Genomic DNA, 23,244 nt, shown 5'->3' with positions numbered 1-23,244 from the left:
TGAGCATCTTTGTGCTTGCAGATACATGTCTTGTTCTGTTCCTACCCACTTGCCTCTCTGTGAATGAAGTGAATGGTTACTTTTCTCTCTGCCCAGGACCAGGCTGGCCTCTCTCTTTGGACAGGATCAGACAACTACAGAATCTGGAAATGTGCTCTTCCAATACATGTCACCCAAGCAGCCTAAAAAAGGTCAACTAGCTACTGGTAAGTAAACTGTTCACAATGCCTAGGAACATAAGACAAGCCCTTGTGGACCATCTAGTCCAACCTTTGGTTCTGAAGCCCCACAGAATCAACTGGGTTGGTCAACTCCCGAGTAGTGCTGGGGAGAGACCTCTGACCTGGGGCCCCAGAAAGGTGCTGGTGGTCTGTATTCACCACACTGAGGTAGATGGACCCAGTGGTTTGACGCCATACAAGGCGACTTCCTGTTCTTAAATCATATTTTGAGAAGGGTATTATATGAAGTATGGGAGAGAAGTAAAAAATCAGTAGTGACCAAAACACCATGGTGGCTGTCACCGATGGAATCTATGACAGTTCATAGGAAAAATATGAACAGTGAATGGTTAACATACAAGGATTTAGTAGAGGAAATAAGTAGCAACCCGAAAATAAAGGACCTAAGAGAACTGAAACAGAAGGGAGTAACCTGGCTGGAATATTATCAACTAAAAGCTGCCAAACTATTTTTGAATTGGAAATGTTCCCTGATACCAAGATGAGGGATTCTATGGAATGCAGATAGAGAGAATTGATAAGAATAATGATCTGTTGTGATCTTGACAAAAGCGTACTTTTACTTGACGAAAGCATACTTTTTTTTCCTACCCCATAATGGCTTATGTTCTATGCCATGTACTTTGATATTTTTTGTAGTTTTTTAGCTTTTTCCATTATTGTTATTAATAATTTTTCTTTTGTAATTTTGGTTGTTTATATTTATCTGTATTTGTTTAAAGCAAAATAAAAGTATTAAAAGAAAAAAAAAGTCAACTTCCTGTTTTCCATTAATCTGAGCAACTGGCTCAGACAAGGTCGCTAACTTGGCCTGATGTTTGCAAGCAATGTTCTGTTTGCAACAGAGCACTTACCCTTCTCATGTGCTGCTCCAGCTGCAGGTCTGTCTACCCAGAAGCATCCTCCTGCAGCTGCAGCTGCTCCTGCGGCCGCTGCTGCTCCTGCGCCCACTGCAGCAGTGCAGTCAGTCTTCTTCACTACAGTTGTTCATGCATATTTGTTGTGAGTACTACAGTAGAGGGGATGAGCTGCAGGGTGTTCTTGCTACCTAAGTCCTGTGCTCACATCTTTTGCAATCATCTCTTGATTTTGCCTGGCTTGTTCGGAAAGAGGTGCTGAATAGTAATAATAATAATTTATTTTTTATACCCCAGCCACTCTGGGCAGCTTCCAACCAAGTATTAAAAACAGTACAGCATCAGACATTAAAAACTTCCCTAAACAGGACCACCTTCAGTTGTCTTTTAAAAGTAAAATAGTTGCTCATTGCCTTATTGCCTTGACATCTGCTGGGAGGGCGTTCCACAGGGCGTTCCACTACCAAAAAGGCCCTCTGCCTGGTTGCCTGTAACCTCACTTCCCACAGCGAGAAAACAGCAAGAAGGGCCTCGGAGCTGGACCTCAGTGTCTGGGCTGGACAATGGAGGTGGAGCAACAGTGGGGGGGGGGTCAACTGGGGCGAATGGGGCACCGCCTCCCCAAACTCAGCCTGCCCCCACCTGCCTGTTGTTGTTTTTTTACTTCCAGCCAATCAGGCTGTGGATATCATTGACTCTGGCTCGATGTGCTGTTGATTTCCTTGCCTTATGCCATACCAGTGAAAGCAGGTCCAGTAGGAAGGCGCCCCCTCATTCTGCCGTCAGCTGGCTCCCATCTACCTGCCTTCTTACGTCCAACCGATCCAGAGGGCAGGACTGCCTGTCAGCTTCCTCTTCCCCCTCAGCCTCCATTCTGCCATGGTAGAACACAGCAAGGAGGAAGATGGGGACAGCCCTAGACTTAGCTGGCCCTTCTTGTCATTGGCTCTGGTGCCACCTCTAGTTTGGTTCCCTGCATTCACCCCAATGTGGCACCAGCCAACACTGAACTGAAATGATGACAGAGATCTCCTGAGATGGGGAGCTTGTGGGCTGATAAAATGTTGCTGGGCTGCTACCGCTCACTCCCCACATCGCCCCTCACCGTTGGCCGGATGGCCTGGGCTGATCAAATAACCCCTGGGTAATCTTTGTAAAGAGCTGCTTAATATAACCCATGGGGTTGGCATGGTGGCAACAATTGTGGGAAGCTAAGAGGTGTTCTCTTCTCATTCCAGTACCAATGGGAAATATGTGGAACATGGCAAGTATGGAGCAGCTGTAGTGGGCAGCAATGCAACCAAGGAGGTAAGAGGAGGAGGTGTGGTGTCTTGAAGTAGCCTGGCTTTCTGCCAACCTGCTGTCCTCCAGATGTTTGGGACTACAGCTGCAGTTGGTTCTAAACATCTGGAGGATACCGGGTTGATGTAGGTTAGGCTAAGGAAATGCTTCCCTTTCTCTGAATGCTGGTTTCCTGATGATGTCTTACTCTGGAAAAAGCAAAGGTGCTGTTTTGGCTCCTGTCTCTTTCTGCCCAATCAGCTCACAAGGGTTATAGCTCCCATTTTTCTTATTCTAACCTCACTTCTCTACAAAAAGCATTCGCAGCAGGGAAGGGGCTGTCGCACAGCAACACACCATCCACTTTGCAGACTGAAGCTCCCAAATCCAATTGCTAGCTCCTCTGGGTAGGGCTGGGGACATTGCTGCCGGTCAGAGTAGGCAGTCCTGAGCTAGAGAGACCAGTGGTTTGATACAGCCCAAGGCAGCTCCCTGTGCTCTTATTTAACTAGAACCATGTGGACTAGCATCTCGACAAAGGAAGGGCCTAGGGGGTATTGTGTGCGGAGTAAATAGAGGGAGGTGAGAAAGTAACTTTGTCATGGCTTGAAAAATCAATAAACGTTCTCTGCCTCACTCAAAAAAGGAAGGGGGTTTCAGCAGCTTATGTTGGAAAAGGGATTCAGTTTTTCCAGCCTCTGTCCTTTTCAGTCCACTTAGCCAGCTCTTCAGTGGTTTGTTCTGCCCCACTTTGCTATGAAAGGATTCACAGGTGTTTTACAATAAACAGATAAAATATCTCAGGAAACATATGTGTTTATTCCAGGAAGACTCTGGTATGATTGCCTTGTCCCACTCTCCTGTTGCAGGTGAGGGTGGTGGGGACAGGATAAAATACTGGAATGTCATTCTTGTTTAGCTAATTGGGCAGAAAAGGACAGATCTCACCCCTTGGTTTCTCCAGGTGTAGGGAGCCTTTGGTTCTCCAGATGTCCCTGAACGACAGCTCCCATCATCCCTCTCCACTGACCATGCTGGCAAGAGCCAATGGGTGTTATAGCATAGCACCAAAGGCTCCCCACGCCTGCTTCATTGTAATGAAGTCATTCCACATGTAATTAAGCCAGGCACCTGCAACCAAAGCAATTCCTACGATGAACACCTCTGATGTATTTAAATGTTAATGTGTCATTTGGGTGTTGGGGTGCTGTGGAAATGCTACATGGTATAAGAAGAGCTCCAGGTGCTTTTGAAAACAGCCAGCCCCGTAGTTTTTGATTCCTCACTTTTGCTCCTGTTTTCTTCTGTCCTTCCGTCTCTTGTGGAATCCAGTACAAAGTGCGTCTTTATATCAGCCAGCTGCAGCAGATTGCGACCGCCAGCATCCATGCCTGGTTTGTATTCACGGTAAGCTTTGACGTTAAGACCTGCAAGGACCATGGCATAGGCTGAAGCTAAGCAGAATTCTTTGGTGGTTTGAAATGCACATTGCATATGAGGTCTCAGCTGTGGTCAATTAATTTCAGTGGGTCTGCTTTGAGTAGGGCTAATGCTTGTTGCAACCCATTAGATTTGAGTAGTGTTAGATCCAAGGGGCCACTCTATGGTTAAAACGCTTACCTAGAGGTAACAAAGTAAAGTAGATGACATTCTGCCCTCTGTCCTACTGTAGTCACATCCCTTGGGGTAGCCCTCCACCCCAAAATCCTATAGCATTTTTCCATTTCTAAACATGACACACTACAGACGTTGATGTTTGTGTGTGTGCTCAGAGTAGACTCACTGAAATTAATGCACCAAAGTTCATCATGTCCATCAATTTTTATGGGTCTGCTCTGAGTAGGGCTAACATTGGGACACAACCCAAAGTCTTTAGCAAGACCCATCAGGAAGAAAGTTGCTTTGAGCAGAGGCTGTCTGCTGCTCAGAATTAGACTTTCTCCTTTCTCTTTCCGCAGGTGCATCCCAACAACTACTGCACATTTTATGATGATCAGAGGCAGAATTGGTCCATCATGTTTGAATCAGAAATGGCGGCTGTGGACTTCAGCAAGCAGGTGCCAGAGGCATGCATTGCATTGTGGGGTGGGGGGTGGCTGACCTGCAGACACTGAACTAGTGTTCGCGGGAGCTCAGCTCTCTTGCATCAGTCACCAGATGCACTGGGCCAGATTCCATAGGTGCAGATGACAATGCAGGCTAATAACACAAATGGCTTGGTTCTTCTTCTTCACAGCTGTGCATTGCCAAGTATAACAGCATCCGTTCTCCTGACACAGTGTTGTATCAGGATCTTGTTCTCGGAGACGGCCAAGGTGTGGAGACTGGAGATGCCCTGGAGATCACTTTTACAGGCTGGCTGTTCCAGAACGGTAGTCTTGGGCAGGTGAGACCAGGCAGAGGGGGTGTCTGGGGATGATGGGGGTTGAAGTCTCTAGCAGCACTGCATGGCCACAGCTTTCCCACTCCTGGTTTACAGATTGCATACAGCCCTTTTCTCCCACAACCCCATCCTTTTGCCTTTCAATAACATTGCAAGGAAATGAAACAGGAGAGGGACTTGCTGAGGCTCACCCAGCTTGCTTCACAGCTCAATGTGCATTTGACCCCAACCCCAATGAGCTCTAGCCAGTGCTTTTCCATGGGGCTTGCTTTGGTTGCTCTCCAGAGGTGGGGCCTTGCCCAGCCTTGTCGCCCTTTCTCAACTGGGGATGCCAGGGAGGGAACCCAGCACCTTCTTCCTGGGAAGCACATGCTGTTAGGCCCTGAGCTACACCTGTCTCCAAGGTGTAGATCCTATTTCTCAACCTCATTTTACCCAATCTGCAACATGGGAGGCACCGCTAGGTAGGGGATTCAACATAGAAAGCTGCCTTGCACTGCATGAGGCCACTGGTCTAGGTTGGCATCACCCACATTGACTGGCAGTAGCTCTCCAGGCTTCCAAGCAAAAGCCTTTCCCTGACCTTACTTGGAGATGCCAGGGTTGAACCTGGAACCGGCTGCCTGCAAAACAGGTGCTGTGTCCCTGAGCTGTGCCCCGTCCTTCAATACTCATTGCTGTTGGCTCAGCAGTGGGAGTAGCAGAACGTGAACCTATTACCTTCTGCGTTAAAAGTAATTTCACCCCATCAACCTTCCACTTTTGGAACAGGTTTTTGACTCAAATGTAAATAAAGAGAAGTTGCTCCGGCTGAAGCTAGGCTCTGGCAAAGTCATCAAGGTAAGATGGCGCTATCTTCCCACTGCAGTGCAAGGATTCTTTCTTCCACTTCCACATCTAAGCAGAGTTCAGCAGCCCGGGCTGTGTGGAAGGCTGAATAGCAGTGATGTTTTTTGAGCTCAAATCCTGATCAAATGGCTTCCTCAAGAACCGCTGGCAGGTAGCTGTCCCAGCTTGTCTACGCTTACCAGGATCTGCTGGAGTGGGAGACCCAAACAGGGTCCCTCGATCCCTGCAAAATTCCTGATCCTGCCCTACTGGTCAGTCAGGCTTGCCCTTTCTTTACAGGAGGGGTGGGGAACCTCAGGCCCAGCAGGGACTGAAACTGGCCCTCAGGATTCACCCCAGGCCATGCCCCTCGCCAAGCCTGCTCTGTGGCCTGGACCAAAACAGTCCTGGACCTCCAATATTGCCTCTTGCTGTCCTGGATGAGAGACAGAGGGGGAAGTGTGAGTGGGTGTCTAAAGTAGCCTATTGTACAAAGGTAAAAATTACATTTGTTGCCCTTCCCACTTTCCCCTCTAGCCCCGCCCACTCCTGGCATGCTCCTCCCCACCAAGAAGGTTGCCCCGGAGGGAATGGTATTCATCCCTGCTTAAAGCTACTTTCCTCAAGACTGCAAGAGAACTGTCAGTATTCCTGTGCCCTGCTCTCGACCAGCCTTTACCAACCTGACAAACATACACACAGATCCTGTGGACTCCAACTCCCATCAATCCCAGCCAGCGCATGCTGATTGGAGTTGGAGTCCAAGGTATCTGGACGATATCAAGTTGGCGAAGTCTGTGTGGTTCTGGCACTTAGCGATGGCGGTCACCCAAACTTGTTTTCTGCTTGGTTCTCTGTTTCTGGAACTTGAAGGGCTGGGAAGATGGGATGATTGGCATGAAGAGAGGAGGGAGGCGGTTCCTCCTTGTCCCGCCAGCATTGGCTTACGGGCCTTTGGCAGAAGCTGAACGCATTCCTCCGGACTCAACTCTGGCCTTTGAGGTGGAAGTCAAACGGGTGAGTATGTCTTCCTCCCAACATGTTAGCGACCAAGAGAACCTCAGAAGGTTGTTGGGTGGTCGGTCTAGTGCCTGGATAAGGTTCTACAAATGGAGACAGTGGTTACCTTGACCAGACTCCATGATACCTCTTTTTTGCTCCCTTAGGTGAGGTTTGCAAAGGGCGCTGGCTCCGCTGGACAAAGCCTGGGCTCCAGGTACTCCCTCACACCTTCACCAGCGCCACAATCAGAAAGCCCCGCTACAGACCCAGCCTGGCTGACTCCTCCTACACCTGCTCCAAAGCCAGGGTGAGAAATAAATTGAGGGTGCTCTTAGCTTTTAAGGCTTCCATTCTCCCAGTTGTCGCATCCTAACTCTGCATAACCTCAGCTGCATAACTCAGACCCCATCTGCACTGTACCACCTTGAGATCTACGGATGAAGTCCGGTATACAAATTCAATAAATCACAATAAATCATACGTTCCAAATAGCACCATGCCACTTTCAACAGCCGTGGCTTCCTCCAAAGAATCCTGAGGGCCACCTTGTCTCATAGACAACCTGGCAGGGGCCACATTCCAGGGCTGGGCTGGGCTGGGGCTCCAGTGGACAGAGCAACAGATGCTGCTCCTGCCTTTTGTACAGCCAGAAAATACACCATGTAGGGCTTCTTTCTGCACACACCTTTCCCTGTCCAGGGAAGCAAGCTGCACTGTCACAGTTCAAGGACACATTCCAGCCAGGCTAAAGCTCCCTTGGGGAGGTCATGAGGTGGGGTTGGTGAGGGGCTTGGCCGAGGCAGAGTCCCAAAGGCCAGTTGAGTATCCTACCCCTTAACAGACTCTTCCTACTATGCTCAGGTTTGTTAACTCCCTTCCTTCCATACTGCAGGGAGCCAGCTGTGCGTGCCAAATCAAGCTCTATTAGCGGACAGCTAGCGGTAAGTCCCCATTGGAGCCAAATCTTCCTATTGATTGTATAGTTCCTGTTGAATGTGACCAAAGCAATGAGAAGTAACTTGGTCCTCCCATAGAGAGTGGGATCCTTATTGGTGAGCATTTTTTGAGAAATTCAAAAGCTCCCACATAATAAAGGTACCGTATTTTTCGGTCTATAAGATGCCCCCTATTTTTTGGGACTTAGATTTAAGAAAATGGGGGGGAATTTATCCGTGTTCAGGTAGGTTGGCAGGATGACTGTGAACGAACATAGCAAGCTGCCTTATACCGAGTGAGACTGCTCATTCACCTAGCTCCCTACCGTCTACGCTGACTGGCGGTGAAGGAGGGGAGGGCCCTTTTTTTAGTTAATTACAAACCTACCTGGTTCTCCAGGGTTTCAGACAGGGGGCATTCCCTGCCTACCGGGTATCAAACCTGGGGCCCTTTGCATGAAACTGAGAGTCTTTCCCTCCCTAGATCTAGTATTCACCCCAAACTGGTTTTGGGTCTGAATCTTAATTTGAGGGAAAGCCTTGTAAGGATCATCAATCATTTTATTTGTAAGTCACCTTGCCCAAGTTAAAACAATGCTCAAAGCGGCTTACAACGTATTAAAAAAACCCCATAGCTACAAATATTCTGGCATGCTTCTCTCTCGTTAATGTGGGATTTGAAGCCTCCAGGGTCCCTTTCCACTTCCCAGGAGGGTTAATTGTGCATTGTCTTCTTCAGGAGCCGCATGCCATTCAAGAATTTTCAATCTTCTGTCCGAACGACTACTGTCCAATGGCCCCTTCTCAGTGGGCAACACAAGGTAAAAAGTGTGTTCCCTTGTTGTGCCTTGGTGATGGTCACCAACTTGGGTGGCCTCAAAAGAGGGTTAGGCAAGTTCATGGAGGAGAGGGCTGTCAGTGGCTGGAAACCGCAGGAGGGGAGAGGGCTCTTGCGCTCAGGTGCTGTTTGCAGGCTTCCCATGGGGGCACCAGCATCTTAAAAAGCAGAGACATCACCTTACCAACAAAGGTCTGTATAGTTAAAGCCATGGTTTTCCCAGTAGTGATGTATGGAAGTGAGAGCGGAACCATCAAGAAGGCTGATCGCCGAAGAATTGATGCTTTTGAATTATGGTGCTGGAGGAGACTCTTGAGAGTCCCATGGACTGCAAGAAGATCAAACCTATCCATTCTTAAGGAAATCAGCCCTGAGTGCTCACTGGAAGGACAGATCGTGAAGTTGAGGCTCCAGTACTTTGGCCACCTCAGGAGAAGAGAAGACTCCCTGGAAAAGACCCTGATGTTGGGAAAGATGGAGGGCACAAGGAGAGAGGGACGACAGAGGACGAGATGGTTGGACAGTGTTCTCGAAGCTGCAAACATGAGCCTGACCAAACTGCGGGAGGCGGTGGAAGACAGGAGTGCCTGGCGTGCTCTGGTCCATGGAGTCACGAAGAGTCGGACATGACTAAATGACTAAACAATAACAACATGGGGTCACCTGGTTGGCCACTGTGAGAAGAGGGTGCCAGACTAGATGGGCCACTGGCCTGATCTGGCAGGGTTCTTATTGAGTGCAGTGGCTCTACTCAGTAGAATTTAGTTGGACACAACCCAGAAGCCAGCATGATGATTATGCATGGAAAGCGGAGGAAATCTGGATGTGTGGGGATGGGGGGAGCAGTGTCCTTCATTTGCTGTAGATCAGCTTGAGCAGAGTCTGCATCTGTCACTGGCATTGTGTTTAGATGCTTGAATTGATCTGTTTGTGTGCTGACTCCTCTGGGCTCCTTTGGGTGGAAATAGAGACAAACATGTTGATGTTGATGATGATGATGATGATGGACTGCTTGTATTGAGATAGGCAACGCTGATGCCTCTGCTTTCTTCCTAGCTCCTCATCCAGCTATCTGGGGGCTCCAGGTGCCTGGTGCCCCCCAGCCACACCCACCGCTTCCAAGAACCCCTCAAAACTGTCAGGTAAGGAGTCCTTTGTAGGCAAGGAAAGGTTCTTTCATAGGTTGCCAGGTGAGCCACAACATCATGCTCTGTTCCCTGGTTTGCTCAAGACAGGGGCATGTGACTAGCAGGCTTGACTAAGTTTCTTCATCCTTTTCTGTCAGTGTCAGGTCTTCATTTGCAAAATAGGGAGGGTGCAGCATAACAAGGTAGCCTTATTGGAGTTCACCAATTGGGTCTGCATTGCTTCGGGACAGGAGGAAGGAAGTCAAAATGACACCAAGGTTGGTTCAAAGAAAGAGTTTATTCTGCTCTCCGGATAGCAGAAGGCACTTGCGTGATTAGTCCCCAGCAAGTCCAAAGAAATGACAAGTTTCATGCAGTATATATATCCTCCAGGCACCCTCTCCCTCCTTCCAACCACATCAGCCTATGTATGCAGGTTGACATCACATATGTTCCTGCTCTGGTACTCTCAAGCATAAAAGGATCTTCCTTCCTGTACTTCTGACCATAAAAGGGATCTTCCTTTTCCTACTCTTATCTGGGAAGAGGTAATCATCTCCGGGAACACGCTCCGGTGTTTGTTCCCGGACCTGGGTTTGTGTGTCAGAGTGTGTCCAGGACGTAAGATAAAGCACAGACGTGTCTTCTCTCTGTTCTGTTCTACTACTGGTACAGTGAAGGCCATAGTTGCCGTCACAACTGATAAAGGAGAGGGCTCTAAGCACTTGTTTATACAGCCGGGCTTTTGTTTATGCATTGAGCTCAGAGCTCGTTAATGGATTTTAGCTAAGGAAAAATAGGGATTTTGGTGTAGTTTCAAACTGCCTGCACAGTCAGTTTTGGGTTTTGGAAACCCATTCCTTCAACCATGAAGGTAATAGCCCTTCGGTGCAAATCCCAAAAGCGCTAGATTAAGACCTAGCAGCATTCATAGCCTTGGGTTGGAGGAAAGCAGTTTGTTACCTCGGCAGTGCTGATGTAGTTTCCACCAAATCCAGCGGGGATCTTCTATATATTGGGTGATCTTTAGAAGAATGTAAGAAGAACCTCTGCTGGATGAGGCCAATGGCCTATCTCGCCCAGCATCCTGTTCAGATGGGGGCACCTGTTCTCAGTGGCTACCTGGATGCCCCAGTGCAAAGTGCACAATCAGTGCCTGCGTGCAAGAGCTCTTTCCCCTCCCCCAGTTTCCAGCAACTGGCATTCAGAAGCATTCCTCCTTCCAGCCATTAGCTGTCGAGGCCAGTAGCCATCAATAGGCGCCTCCCCCATGGATCTGCCCAATCCTCTTTTAAAGCTGTCCAAATGGTTGTCCATCATTGCCTTTTGCAGGAGAAGATCCCTTGCAGTCCTTGGCCTTTGGGTCATCTAGCCCTTGAGAGCAGGCTTAAGCAATCCCGCTGTTTTAATGGGGGACCTTTTTGCTGTCTGTTTGGTCAGTGTGACAAGTCACCTGACTCTCCTTTCCCTCCCCCACCTGTGTTCTCAGCCTTATGCAGGGATGCCATATGCTTACCCACAAGTGAGTGCCGCAGTTTCCCAGCTCCAGCCTGTTGGGTTGTGCCCAGCTCCTTTCCAAGGTATGTTCAAACTGTGCACTAGGTAGCTTTGGGAGCTGCTTCCAAACATTAACTTTTTTTAAAAAGCAAAACCCTTTATTAACATTGTTGACAACCCAAAAGTCTGGTAGCAGGCTTGCCACATATGAAGAAAGCAAACAGAAAATAATAAGAGAAAGAAACGGTGATACACCAGTATTAATTAAGACACCCATATTTCCGAAACTGGTACGGATAGTGAATGTTGAGCATCTACATCTGTAGCTCAGGAAATGAAATCCTACCTGTTGAGCATTAACTCAGTGAAAGTTAGAAATCCCCCCGTTCAGAGCATCACAGCCTACTGGATCAGGCCAGTGACCCATGTAGTCCAGCATTTTCTTCTTACAGTGGCCAACCAGATGCCTGTGGGAAACCCACAAGCAGGATCTGAGCACCTTTCCCTTCCTGTGCTTTTCAGCAGCTGGTATTCAGAAGCATTTATTGCCCCCAATTGTGAAGTCGGAACATGGACATCATGGCTGGTTGCCATCAATAGCCTTCTCCTCCTCCGTGAATATGTCCAATCCTCTTTTAAAGCCATCCAAGTTGGTGGCCATCACTTCCTCCCAAAGTCTGCACTGTGTGAAGAAGCATTTCCTTTTGCCTTATTCCAGCCGTTTAAAAGCTGGGAATAGGCAGCTAAGTTGCCTTAAAGTCCCCCACCCTAGAAGATTCACGGCTGCTTGTTAAGATGCTCAAGGATGACTGTGTTCTTTTCTCCCTGCCCTTTCTTATTGGTGTGACCCCTCTCTTTCCGCCCTGTCCACTTCTACAGTGGTACCTCGGGTTAAGTACTTAATTCGTTCTGGAGGTCCGTTCTTAACCTGAAACTGTTCTTAACCTGAAACACTTTAGCTAATGGGGCCTCCCGCTGCTGCCACGCTGCTGCTGCGCGATTTCCGTTCTCATCCTGAAGCAAAGTTCTTAACCTGAGGTACTATTTCTGGGTTAGCGGAGTCTGTAACCTGAAGCGTATGTAACCCAAGGTACCACTGTATTTGCTTCTGCTGGCAGTCTCATTTTGAAACAACAATAACAAACACAACATTGTAAAGTTTTCTTTCCTCTCACAGCAGCTGGAGACCTTGGTTCATTCCTGCTGACAGAGACCTGGCAGCAGAACACAGAGATCCACCTGGCCATTGGGAAGGTGGCTGACAAGATGGACCAGCTGTCAGTCAAGGTAATACAGAACTTTCAGGATAGGAAGCTGCTTAAGAACTGCCTTGCTAGGACTTTCCAGAAAAAATAGGTAAAGGTACCCCTGCCCATACGGGCCAGTCTTGCCAGACTCTATAGGCCGGGAGCCAGCGCTGTCTGCAGACACTTCCGGGTCACGTGGCCAGTGTGACAAGCTGCATCTGGCGAGCCAGCGCAGCACACTGAACGCCATTTACCTTCCCGCTGGTAAGCGGTCCCTATTTATCTACTTGCACCCGGGGGTGCTTTCGAACTGCTAGGTTGGCAGGCGCTGGGACCGAATGACGGGAGCACACCCCGCAGCGGGGATTCGAACCGCCGACCATGCAATCAGCAAGTACTAGGCACTGAGGTTTTACCCACAGAAACAATAGGAAGGTGTTTTTCTTGCAACAGGCTTTTTCCGTGGGCTGAAAAGCTCCCTCCCCTGAGGTGTTGGTTTTGTATTGTTGATTATTTTATTTCATAAAAAAACTCAAAGCACTTTACAAAAAGAATAAAACAATATAATTATTAGTAAAAACGATTCAAATATTCAAAAAATTCAAACCAGCGATAAACTAGAAACCTATCAGCATTCTAGAGATCTAAAGAAGCATGTGCCAAAAAGGGTACAGGCAGTTCCCCATTTACATGGGGTTTGCATTCTGAGGCACTGTGCATGTCAGCCTGCCCCGCACCCGTGCAGGGCCAAAACTGGTGCACCCACAGATGGGGAGTTGCCTGTACAGTGAAGGTGCCTGCCTGATATTGATTGTTGTTCAACTGTTTTAAGGCTTTTAAACAACTTTGGGGTTTTATGTTCATTAAAAAATACATATATCAGGCAGTATAAACATTGTCTGAAATAATACATCAATCTACCTTCAGGTTTTGCTTCTGTTTCATAGTGTTGGAGAACTGTATCTAGCTGCTTTTATAGTAGGCTTGTGAATTGTCTTTTTAATCTCTGATGGGGGGGAGGTTTGGGATTAGGGAAGTTGCTTCAGCTAGGTGGTGGAGCACCTCTTTGCATGCAGAAGGTTCCATGTTAGCTCCCTGACGTCTCCAGGAAGGACTGGGCGACTCCCCAGTCTGTAAACCCAGGGAGATGCTGCCCGCCAGTGTTGACAGCGCTGAGCTAGATGGACCCAGTGGTCTGATACTGAGCCAGGTTCCTGCGCTCCCAGCAGTTTCTCTCCTTGGCAAACAAGTGAGCAGCTCAAAGGGCCCAGGCCTGATCTGGCTGCTTCTCTCCCGTGTGCTGATGCTTCAAGCTGCACCTCCTTTTTGTTTTTCCTTTCTCTCCCCACACCCCTTGCAGCTGGAGGAACTGCGGAAGCAAAACTCTGGCCCCGGTTTGCTGCCAGGCATCTCTTCTGTTACCATGGAAACCTCTATGATCATGAGTAACATCCAGCGTATCCTGCAGGTAAAGAGCCTGTCTACTTGAGAGCATGAAGACTAGAACACCTTGCTTTTACCTTCAGGTGAAGGGTCACAGCTAAGTGGCAGAGCATGTGATTCGCAGGCAACAGGTCCTGGGTACAGTCCCCAATGGTGTCTCCTGGCAGGGCTGAGAGAGACCCCATGCCTGAAACCCTGGAGGAGACGCTGCCAGTCAGTGGGGAGCCTTGGACACAGATGCTGCCCTATCCTTCCCTGTTCCTGCTCTGCACCTTCCTTGAGTTCTTTTGGCCAGCTGGAAGTGTCTTTGTTGCTAGCCTGGATATGGAGCAATCGGTGTAGAGACTTCTTGTCTCCTGTATTATAGCCATATCTGTTGCTCCACCCACTTTTGTCCCTAGCCCCGCCCACACCTGGACTGTTGATCCAGAGGCAAGGCAGCCGTTGGACTGGCAGAGGTTCTTTGCCCCTGTTGTAGGCTGCACTGAGCTGGATACACGCAACTATCTGGCTTGAGCTAAGAGAGCTTCCTCTGTTCCAGTTCCTCTAAGGCTGCACCAGCAATTGGGCTTTTAGTATTGCAGCTCCAGACATCCAGTATCAGTTTCCAGCCCAAATCAGACCAGGGCCTAGTGTGACGCTGTTCAGATGCCTCTTGAAAGCATGCTTGCTTTGGAGGGCTTTCTGTCCTGAGATGTCACTTATGAAAATCAAGTTTTATATCTGCTGAAATGGTGTTGTTTTTTAAAGTTGAGTAGAATAGATGGGCTTATTGTATCAGAGTTTGTGAAACTGATTTCATTCATTCTCAGAGCTTGGATTTCTGTGTTGTATTCTGCTCTCACCATGTATCTTTCTTCCATGGCTTCATGAGGTACAGCTGTCTCGCAATTTGCTTACTAAATAAAGTTTACCTAAGAGGCTTGCTAAAGGGGAGCAGCTCCAAACTGCCCATGTTCTGTCCATAACCATGGTGGAAGACCACAACGATTTCTCTCCTCAAATCTGGGTCCCCAAGAGAGGTTGGGGAAGAGATTGTGGCTGGAGATTGTGAGAGTTGTAGAGGCCAGGACTGGCTCTGACACATTCCGTTTTGCTCTTTCTGCCACAGGAAAATGAGAGGTTGAAACAGGAGATCGTTGAGAAGAGAAGCTGCATTGAGGAGCAGAACAATAAGATTGGTGAACTGATTGACCGCAACCAACGGTGAGGGAGACTCTTGCTCACTTTTAATGCTCTATGAGAAACAGCTGGTATTTGTGGCTGAAGCCTAAAGCTCAGGTGGTCTGGCTCAATCCCCAGGCACCCCAATGCTGCTGTCAGTCAAAGTGGACAGTACTGGGCTGGATGGACAAATAGAGGAATACAGGAATATAGCCAGTGTGGGATAGCAGTTAAAAGGGTCTGTCAGAGTAAAATCTGGGAGACCAGGGTTCCATTCCCCACTCTGCCATGAAGGTGACCTTGGGCCAGTCACTCTCTCTCAGCCTAACCTACCTCACAGGCTTGTGAAGATAAAAAAGGGAGGAAAACTATATACCAGTATTTGAGCTCCTTGGAGCTCAAATAAGAACTATTACGATTCTGATATAAAGGATAGAAGCTCTCCTAGGGTGGCTTTTGAAAAGTGAGATCTACATATGATACTGCCTTGATTTCTTTTTTTACATGAGAGGATGGAAAGTATCAAATCATGCAAACATTCACGTGTGCAAAAAACAATTCTTCCCCCAGCTATGTGGAGCAGAGCAACCTGATATTTGAGCAGAGCAACAGCTCACTGCAGAGGACCATGAAGCACACCCAGGCAAGGGTTCTACATGCTGAACAGGAGAAGGTAAGCCCTGGCAGTGTGAGAGCCACAACAGGAAGGCCAAGTGACTGAGGCTGAGGTGAGGGCAAGTGCTATCCCAGGAGTTCACAATCGCTAGTGCAGGTCACTATTCCCCTTTGCCTGCAGGCCAGAAAGAAGTTACGTTTCTGAGCAGCAGCAACAACAAAATAGAACAAATGACTGGCTAGGTATACATGCACATACAGGTAAAAGATTCATAAGCTTCAGGTAATCCTTTGAAAAGCACCTCAGGTTGGCATGACGTGAGCAAGCACAGTGAACATCCCCCTCACCTCCTATGCAGCCAAGAAGAAGGGTGTGAGAGTTTCCACTTCTAGGTAACTGCTGCTTCCTCTGTTGTCTGGACTGAGAACAGCCATTAATGTTAAGTAGAATTAGTTTCTGAAGTTAGCTTATTGGAACAAACATTTGAAGTTGGTGTGTTTGATATTAACCATAGTTGATGTTAGCTGCAGCTCGTTGTCCCAGGCAACACAGCAAACCATGGCTAGGCATAAGTGTCAGGGTTCCTGGCCGCATGAGAGGAGGAGATGTAAGGGGAGAGCATGCAAGTCTAGGTTTGCTGTGGCCTGTTCTTGCTTGGGCATCAGCGTGCAAACCCTGCCATTAAGGGATCTTCCATGCATCTTACCCTGAGGCCGCTGGGATTTTGAGTGATATAATCAGCCCTTGGACCACAGAACAAGCAGAGTGCTCTTAACCCAGAATGCCATTGCCTCTTTTGATAAAACTTTCTCCCTTCTTGCTATTCTTGCTTCTGGTGGTGTTAACTCTCCTCTCCTTGTCGCCGCTTTTCTCTCTAGCACATGCCGCCACTGGATCACTTGCAATTCTCAGGAACAGCATGCTGTCTCCAACAGTGGAGGGAAACCGTAGCCCTTGTGGCTGTTGGCTGTGTACAGCTTTTCCTGCCCCATTGTTTTGTCTAATCCGCTGCTAAAGCCATCTAACTGTTTGACTTCATTTTATCTTGTGGGAGAGAGCTCTGCTGTGTGAAGATGTCCTTCCCAAGGCTTCTGCCTCCCCCTGCTCCTCATAGCCTTGCCAGTAGACCAGTTCTTCAGGGTGTTTCCTGGGAGACTCATTCTTAGCATTTGGGAGCCTCCAAAAGCACAGCTCTTGCATCCTCCCAGGAAACGTCTTGTGGGCACTCCTTCCCCATATGTTCTCCTGTCTCTTCTGCTCCTTTGCGTTGCAGGTCAGCATCAGCAAGAAGCTAGCGGAAGCCACGGCGCAGATCACCCAGCTCCAGCTGGAGCTGGCCTGTCATCAGAAGCAGGAGATGAATCTTCATTCCCAACTGAATGAAGCCCTGACAGAGTTGGAGAGGCAGAAAGCCCAGGTCAGCCGACTCCGTGCACAGCTGGCGGGTAAGGGAAGCTGAGAGGAGGCACTGAAATGGCAGAAGAGCACTATCCAAGCACATGCAGAGTAGTTTTATCATCCTAGGAAATTCTTTAGCTTGCTGATAGGGAGCCTGTGGCCCTCAAAGTATTACTGGCCTTCACCTCTCATGAGCCCCAGCAAGCATAGCCAGGGATGATGGGGTTGGAGTCCAGCAACCTCTGGAGGTCCTGCTCCTTAGGGCCTCCTGCAGTGTAGCTGTTAAAGACTCAGACACACAATCTCCAAAAGACTCTTGACTTTAATTCCATCCTTTTAAAAGGGGCAAGCTTCTGATCTCTACAAACTTGATTGTTTTTCTATGCTGTTTTTTGTTGAAATGAATCTCCAGCTTACAAACATTAGCATAATGTAACATAATAGAAAATGGGTTTGTGCAGATTCTGCACCTTCCTTGCCCTGCATGCAAGAGCAGAGCAGTGTAAGAGTGAGAAGAAACATGTGATATGTTTTTAAAGTTACACGGAGGCCCCATCCACACTATACACTATTATCATGCCACTGCAGTCAGGCATGGCTTTCTCCCAAGGAATCCTGGCAAGTGTGATTTTTTCCAGCTGCCAATACAGTGGTACCTCGAGTTACAGATGCTTCAGGTTACAGACGCTTCAGATTACAGACTCCACTAACGCAGAAATAGTACCTCGGGTTAAGAATTTTGTTTCAGGATGAGAACAGAAATCGTGCTCCGGCGGCGTGGCAGCGGCGGCAGCAGCAGCAGCAGCAGGAGGACCCATTAGGTAAAGTGGTATCTTAGGTTAAGAACAGTTTCAGGTTAAGAACGGACCTCCAGAACGAAATAAGTACTTAACCCGAGGTACCACTGTAGTTGTGTAGAAGTGGAGAGCCCTGCTTAAGCAGCCATTTCCAGCATAGTTTAACAGTCTGGGAATTGTAGCTGGGGGTTGTGGCAGACTGGGGTTTCCCACCACCTCTCAGCTTCCTTAACAGAATGTTCTCAGTTCCCAGAATGTCTTGTGGGAAGCTGTGAGTGTTTAAAGCATATAGTGCAGATGACGCTGTACTTAGGCTTAGCTACAGCAGTGGATGGAAACAGGGACATGCACTGTGGCACAGGCTTTGTCTGTCACTGGCTATGTGCCCCACCTCCACAGAACTTGAGAAGTTGTCTGACGACATGAAAAGCAGACACCAGGAGGAGAAGCTGAGTGGGAAGAAGTTGGATGAGAAGGTGGTAGCCCTGGAAGAGGAGCTGGCTGATCTCTGCGTTAAGAAGGAGAATCTGGAGAAGGTAGTGCCCAGGGGTGGCAAAAGTCATCACCCAAGGCCAGAAGTGGCTCCCTGGAAAACTCTCTCTGACCCTTAGGATTCTCCCAGTGCCACCCCCTCCCCCCCCCAGCTTTGCACCCTTGACTGTTCTTTGCCTCCCTGGAAGATGCCCTTCAACTCTGATCATGCATCTTCTTTCATTCTTAAATGGAGGATTGAAAGGGACAAGTGGGCAAATTAAGGTGTGTTGCTCCACTACCATCATCCCTCTTATATCATCTGGGTTATGACACTGCCCTTGAATCCCTGAGGCAAAGGCTTTTGGACATCTCGCATAGGGACCTGCGATCCCGATCTTATGTAATTTGTAGCCTGGTCGCAGCTGGAATCCAATACGGGTATGCCTATCAAATATCCTCATACCTTAGGAATTTGTCTGTACCTACCTATCAGCGTTTATTTACCAAAGCCAGACTAAATGTATTTTCCTTGGAAGTTCTAAATGACAGGCTGAGAGGCATCCCCTATTAAAATAGGCTTTGTTTATGTTCTCAGGACATCAATTGCATGAACAAGCAAGGGACCAACTGATCAATCCCCTACTGGGAAATTTACCAGGAAAATCTGAAGCCTCCCATATTAAATACCTTTTGGAAGACAGGTCAAAATGATATTACACTGGCCGTGGCAAAGTTTCTTTCGGAGGTTGTAAGAAACAAAGATCATTATGCCCTAGATAAAACAAAATGACTGCCTTGGTTTCTTCCATCTGTCTGTCTGGTTGTTTTAACTGTATTTAGTTTAGAAATTGTTTTGTGGATCTTTGGACCACAATAAAGTATTGATAGATAGATATCATTATGACACCACAGTCTACACTGTGCCTCATTTGCAAAGGAAACACAGACTAAGTGCCTAGACCCCTGGAATCTTGCACCGGTCAGAGATTGGGGTGGCATTTAGCCCCATATTACTAATCATGGGAGCGGCAAAGAGGGTGAAGCCCAGCTCTCTAGAAATAACAGGTTGTATCTAAGGTACTACAAAGTGAAAGTCACTTAGCTGTGCCTGTGTGGCTGAGTAGGGATTCAAACCCTGGTCTCCTGAGTCCCGGTTAGAGACCAACCATTACACAGTACTTGCATCAGGGGCTGCAGTCTTTTTGTGGCAAATAATCCCCCCTCCCCTCTCCTTGTTCCAGACAACAACTCTGCAGCTGCTGGAGAGTCAGGAGGAGCAAAGGGGGAGCAGCAGCACCGAGGAGGAAGGACCTGCCGAAAGGAAGCAGCCAAGTGCCGCACCCCTTTATGGGGATCCCCACAGCAACTCTCTCCGAGAACCAGCACCAGTGGCATCCCCCGCTCCTTTGGCTAATCTCAAGGAAAGCTCAAGCAGTCCTCCATCCACTGCTCTCGAAGGAGCCCAAGACAGTCTGCTTTTTGCAGCTCCTGAGGATCATTCTTTGGAAGCCCCGGTTGAACAAACTCGTGCAGCCTCTGCTTAAACTGCAAGGCCGCCTCTCAGGCTCTCCGCCAGAATTGAGAAGGAGAGGCCAAGCACTCAGGGTGAAATGGACACAATAGAAATAATTTTGAAATAATTTGATTTTTTTTTTACTTGCATTTTCATTCTTTGGGTCTTTGGCTAATGTTTTCTCATTTGCATCTATTTCCTTTCTAATTTGATCGAATTTTTCCTCTCTAATTCTTTTTTGTTTTGCATCATGTTGTATATAAAATCGTCTTATGAAAGCTTTGCTTGCATCCCATTTCACTCTGATATATGTTTCTTGTGCCATGTTTATTTGAAAAAATTCCTTCAGAAGTTCTTGTGCTTTGTTCATTATCTTTTCATTGTTTAAGATTTTTTCATTCATTCTCCATCTTCGGTTACAAATGGGATCTGTTCTGGAGCCTGGCCACATCCCAAAAACTTTGTAACTGGAGACGCCCTTCTGTGCATGTGCACAGATTGATTGAGCACTTCTGTGCATGACCACGCAGTAAAACCCGGAAGTATACACTTCCAGGTTTGCAACCCAAGGATTACGTTACCCAAAGGTAACATAACCCAAGGGTCAACTGTATTTTTCTGTTGTTTCTTAACTCCATCATAATTGAATTATGGTCTGTTATTGATTTAGGTTGTATTTCTACCTTTTTGATTTTCCAAATTAAATTGTTTGTTATCCAAATTCCAGCTATTCTTCCTGCCTATTGCTTGGCCTCAGAATAATTTGTGTATCTATGTCTCCATGTGTCTTTTAAATTTAAATTTTCTGCCATTTGAAAAAATGAATATGGTAATCTCCCTTCTTTTGATTTTCACCCTCTCTCTGTTCTAATTCTATTGAGGTAATGCCTGAGAACCTGAGATCCAGGCATACCCCTGTCACGCAAATATAGTCTTTCACACTTACTCCCATCCCAGTACAAAGGAAAGTATTTACAGCTCCTTGGTCCCTGAGTCAAATCAAATACACCCCTCTGTCTTGTCCGGCTTCATCCCACTATAGGATGGATAGGCATTGTGATTGAGGTGGTTGGATATCTGTCTGAGACTCTTGGGGCAGGATATCACTGGCCATGACTCCTTGGGAAGGCGCTGCAGATGTGTCTGTACATCTCAGGGATTATGGTGGGCTCACTCACCCCTCCCCTTATACCTCACTTCCCTGGGTCCTAAATGCCATTGGAACGGAGAAGATAGATACAATGAGTGATTTCCTATGAATTTCTAAAGTTTTCCCATTGAGCCAGTGCATAAATACATTTATCAGTGAATCGCTCCCAACCCCTTCTTTCCTGCTCCCAAGAGCTGGGACTCATGATTTTACAGCTTTTAAATGGAATTATGTATTGACAAGACACTGGCTTTTTCTGCCATCTATTAATTCCAACTCTGGGGAGTCCAACTCTCCCTCCCACCCCACCCCCACACTTTTTCAATGTCATGCTGGAGGAATATGTTGACCTGACTGATATTTTGGGAAATAGTTTGCCCATTTGCCCTCTATGCAATTGGACAGCTCTCCATCCATAATACCAAACTTGGCATGAGGGTTCCCAGGGTGGGGCGGCAGACCTTATTGCTGTTTGTATGTTGGGTGCCATTTTGAATCAAGATGGCAGACTGAAATTTCAGTTTGGCATGACTTTGCCCATTTTGTGGCATATGTTCAGCCACAAGTAGAGATATGATTGCTAGATTCAGCTCAAGAGCGCTCAAGGTGTGTGTGGGGGGTCTTCATTGATGTTTGGATGTTGGGTGTCATTGTGAATCCTGGACAGTACCTGTGTGTGGGGGGGTGTTAGAGGAGAGGTAGTACCTTTGGTGGAGGACACACCATGCGCCTTCAGTGGTAGTTGGTTCTCAGCAAGCCAGCCAGAAAGAAATCATATAGATTAAGAGAAGTTAACTCTTTATTAGAAGAAAAAAGGCCTGCTTGCTCCCTTCATCAGAGCAAGGAGTTAGACGTGCTCTTGTGAGTGAGTCAAGTCTGAGGCCTTCTTTTGACATTAGAGCCGCTGAGGGATAGAAATAATTACTCCCTCTGCAGTCCCAGACATGGTTAGAAGCCTACAGCTTGCTTTAATTCTGCACTTGCCGGGTGTGAACAGAGAGCCAAAACAAACCTCTGTCTTACCTTTCTGGCTCTGAGCTGGAGGAAGATGATGCAGGTGCAGAGACAGGGAAAGATACCACACCCTTGCATCTTTGTCCTTCATCTTGCACCATGTTCCAGTGGTGCAGCAGGCTCTTTGTAGCAAGGGCATGTTCTGGTGACCACAAATTTTGAATTGGCTACCCAGGTTACACAAGCTTTACAAGCTCGTTATAATACATTGTAGAAAAATCAGCAATGCTTCTGTTCACTGATTCCTGTAACTTTCTTGAAATGTAGGCTTCAGCTGCAAACACTACTGGAGCAATGTGTCGGAATGAAAGGCACACACCACTTGTTCAGTGCAATAATTAACCTCAAGAGATGAACCCAGAGTTGGATTGTTTTCTATGACATTTCATGGGTGTTTAGAGTAAAATGCATCACCAAACCTCTTAAATCCCACATTATTAGCTACACCAGCTCAGTTTCCTCTTCAGCTATTTGTCCGATCTAACCAACATCTGTTAGGATTTGAATGAGTACAAAGAATTTGAATCTGCTGTTTCTGCTAACAGTGATATCATCCGCACAAAAACGGACTGGCAAGCAAAAATGATAGAAGATCTACAACTTGCCAGAACAACAGGGAGAATAGGAGGAAATTCAATACCAAAAGTTAATCAAGATCGGATAACATTTAAGGAAGATCTTAAAAATTAGTGACGACGTTAATCTCCTGACAGACCTAGAATGAATCTTGGAATATGGAGAATGTACATAGTAAAAGTTTATGGATATAAAACGAGAACGCTAAATAAGAAGAAAGAAATGTGTTTTGCCAGACAAAGTGTAAATAGCACGATGAGAAGAATGGGAAGTTAGCTACCTGCGCCTTCCTCGCCTTCGCCTCCTTCCCTCGATCTCCTCAGACGCGTCCCTTCTTCGCCCGGCGAGCGGAGGCGCCACCTCATTGGTCAGCCTCGAGCGAGCGTCACCCGCCCTCCCGCCTCCCTCTCCCAGAAACCAGCTTCCCATTGGTCCAGCCGTGTCCCCCTCCCTTTCCGTCAAACTTAAAGAGTCCCGCCGCCAAATTCGAGGCAGCGGCAGCAGCTGATCGCTCGTGTAGCCGTGGACGCGTTTCTTCCCTCCTCCGCGTGGAAGTTTGGCCCGTTTGGGGACCGCGAATGCCGCCGGCCGCTTTGGCTTGCTAGTTTCGCTTCCGCAGCCCAGCGCTTGCGCCATGGCCGAGAAGTTGCAGCCGCGCACTTTGCGGCTCTCGCCTCCCGGCTTGGGCTTAGCCGAGGGGCGCGGGGAGCGAGGGGCCGTCAGGATGTTGGGGGACATGGATGAAGAAGACGACGCCTTCCAGCTTCCGACGGGAGGGTGAGAATGCGGCGCCTCTCTGCGTGGGGGGAGATGCGGGGTGTGCGGGTGTCTTTCGGTCCGCGTGAGGGGGCGGGGCTGTGTG

The 23,244-nt window shown here is 47.8% G+C and overlaps 1 protein-coding gene across 1 annotated transcript in view; it reads left to right on the top strand.

Annotated features, from left to right (window-relative positions):
- The window catches only part of LOC128406950 (FK506-binding protein 15-like), a 46,230-nt gene that overhangs the window by 4,789 nt on the left and 18,197 nt on the right, over nt 1-23,244 (top strand). The window contains exons 2-22 of the mRNA XM_053374852.1: nt 97-206; nt 1,118-1,244; nt 2,338-2,407; nt 3,713-3,787; nt 4,339-4,437; nt 4,617-4,766; nt 5,535-5,603; nt 6,465-6,608; nt 6,758-6,900; nt 7,486-7,534; nt 8,268-8,987; nt 9,389-9,508; nt 10,983-11,073; nt 12,168-12,277; nt 13,598-13,705; nt 14,792-14,886; nt 15,415-15,517; nt 16,734-16,905; nt 18,055-18,191; nt 19,371-19,667; nt 23,002-23,159. Of these exons, the coding sequence (XP_053230827.1) occupies nt 97-206; nt 1,118-1,244; nt 2,338-2,407; nt 3,713-3,787; nt 4,339-4,437; nt 4,617-4,766; nt 5,535-5,603; nt 6,465-6,608; nt 6,758-6,900; nt 7,486-7,534; nt 8,268-8,987; nt 9,389-9,508; nt 10,983-11,073; nt 12,168-12,277; nt 13,598-13,705; nt 14,792-14,886; nt 15,415-15,517; nt 16,734-16,905; nt 18,055-18,191; nt 19,371-19,667; nt 23,002-23,159 (3,147 nt within the window). The remainder of the gene's footprint in view (nt 1-96; nt 207-1,117; nt 1,245-2,337; nt 2,408-3,712; nt 3,788-4,338; nt 4,438-4,616; nt 4,767-5,534; nt 5,604-6,464; nt 6,609-6,757; nt 6,901-7,485; nt 7,535-8,267; nt 8,988-9,388; nt 9,509-10,982; nt 11,074-12,167; nt 12,278-13,597; nt 13,706-14,791; nt 14,887-15,414; nt 15,518-16,733; nt 16,906-18,054; nt 18,192-19,370; nt 19,668-23,001; nt 23,160-23,244) is intronic.

This window comes from Podarcis raffonei, chromosome Z, assembly GCF_027172205.1.
Source record: "Podarcis raffonei isolate rPodRaf1 chromosome Z, rPodRaf1.pri, whole genome shotgun sequence".
NCBI lineage: Eukaryota > Metazoa > Chordata > Lepidosauria > Squamata > Lacertidae > Podarcis > Podarcis raffonei.
This window is presented reverse-complemented; position numbering and strand designations above follow the sequence as displayed.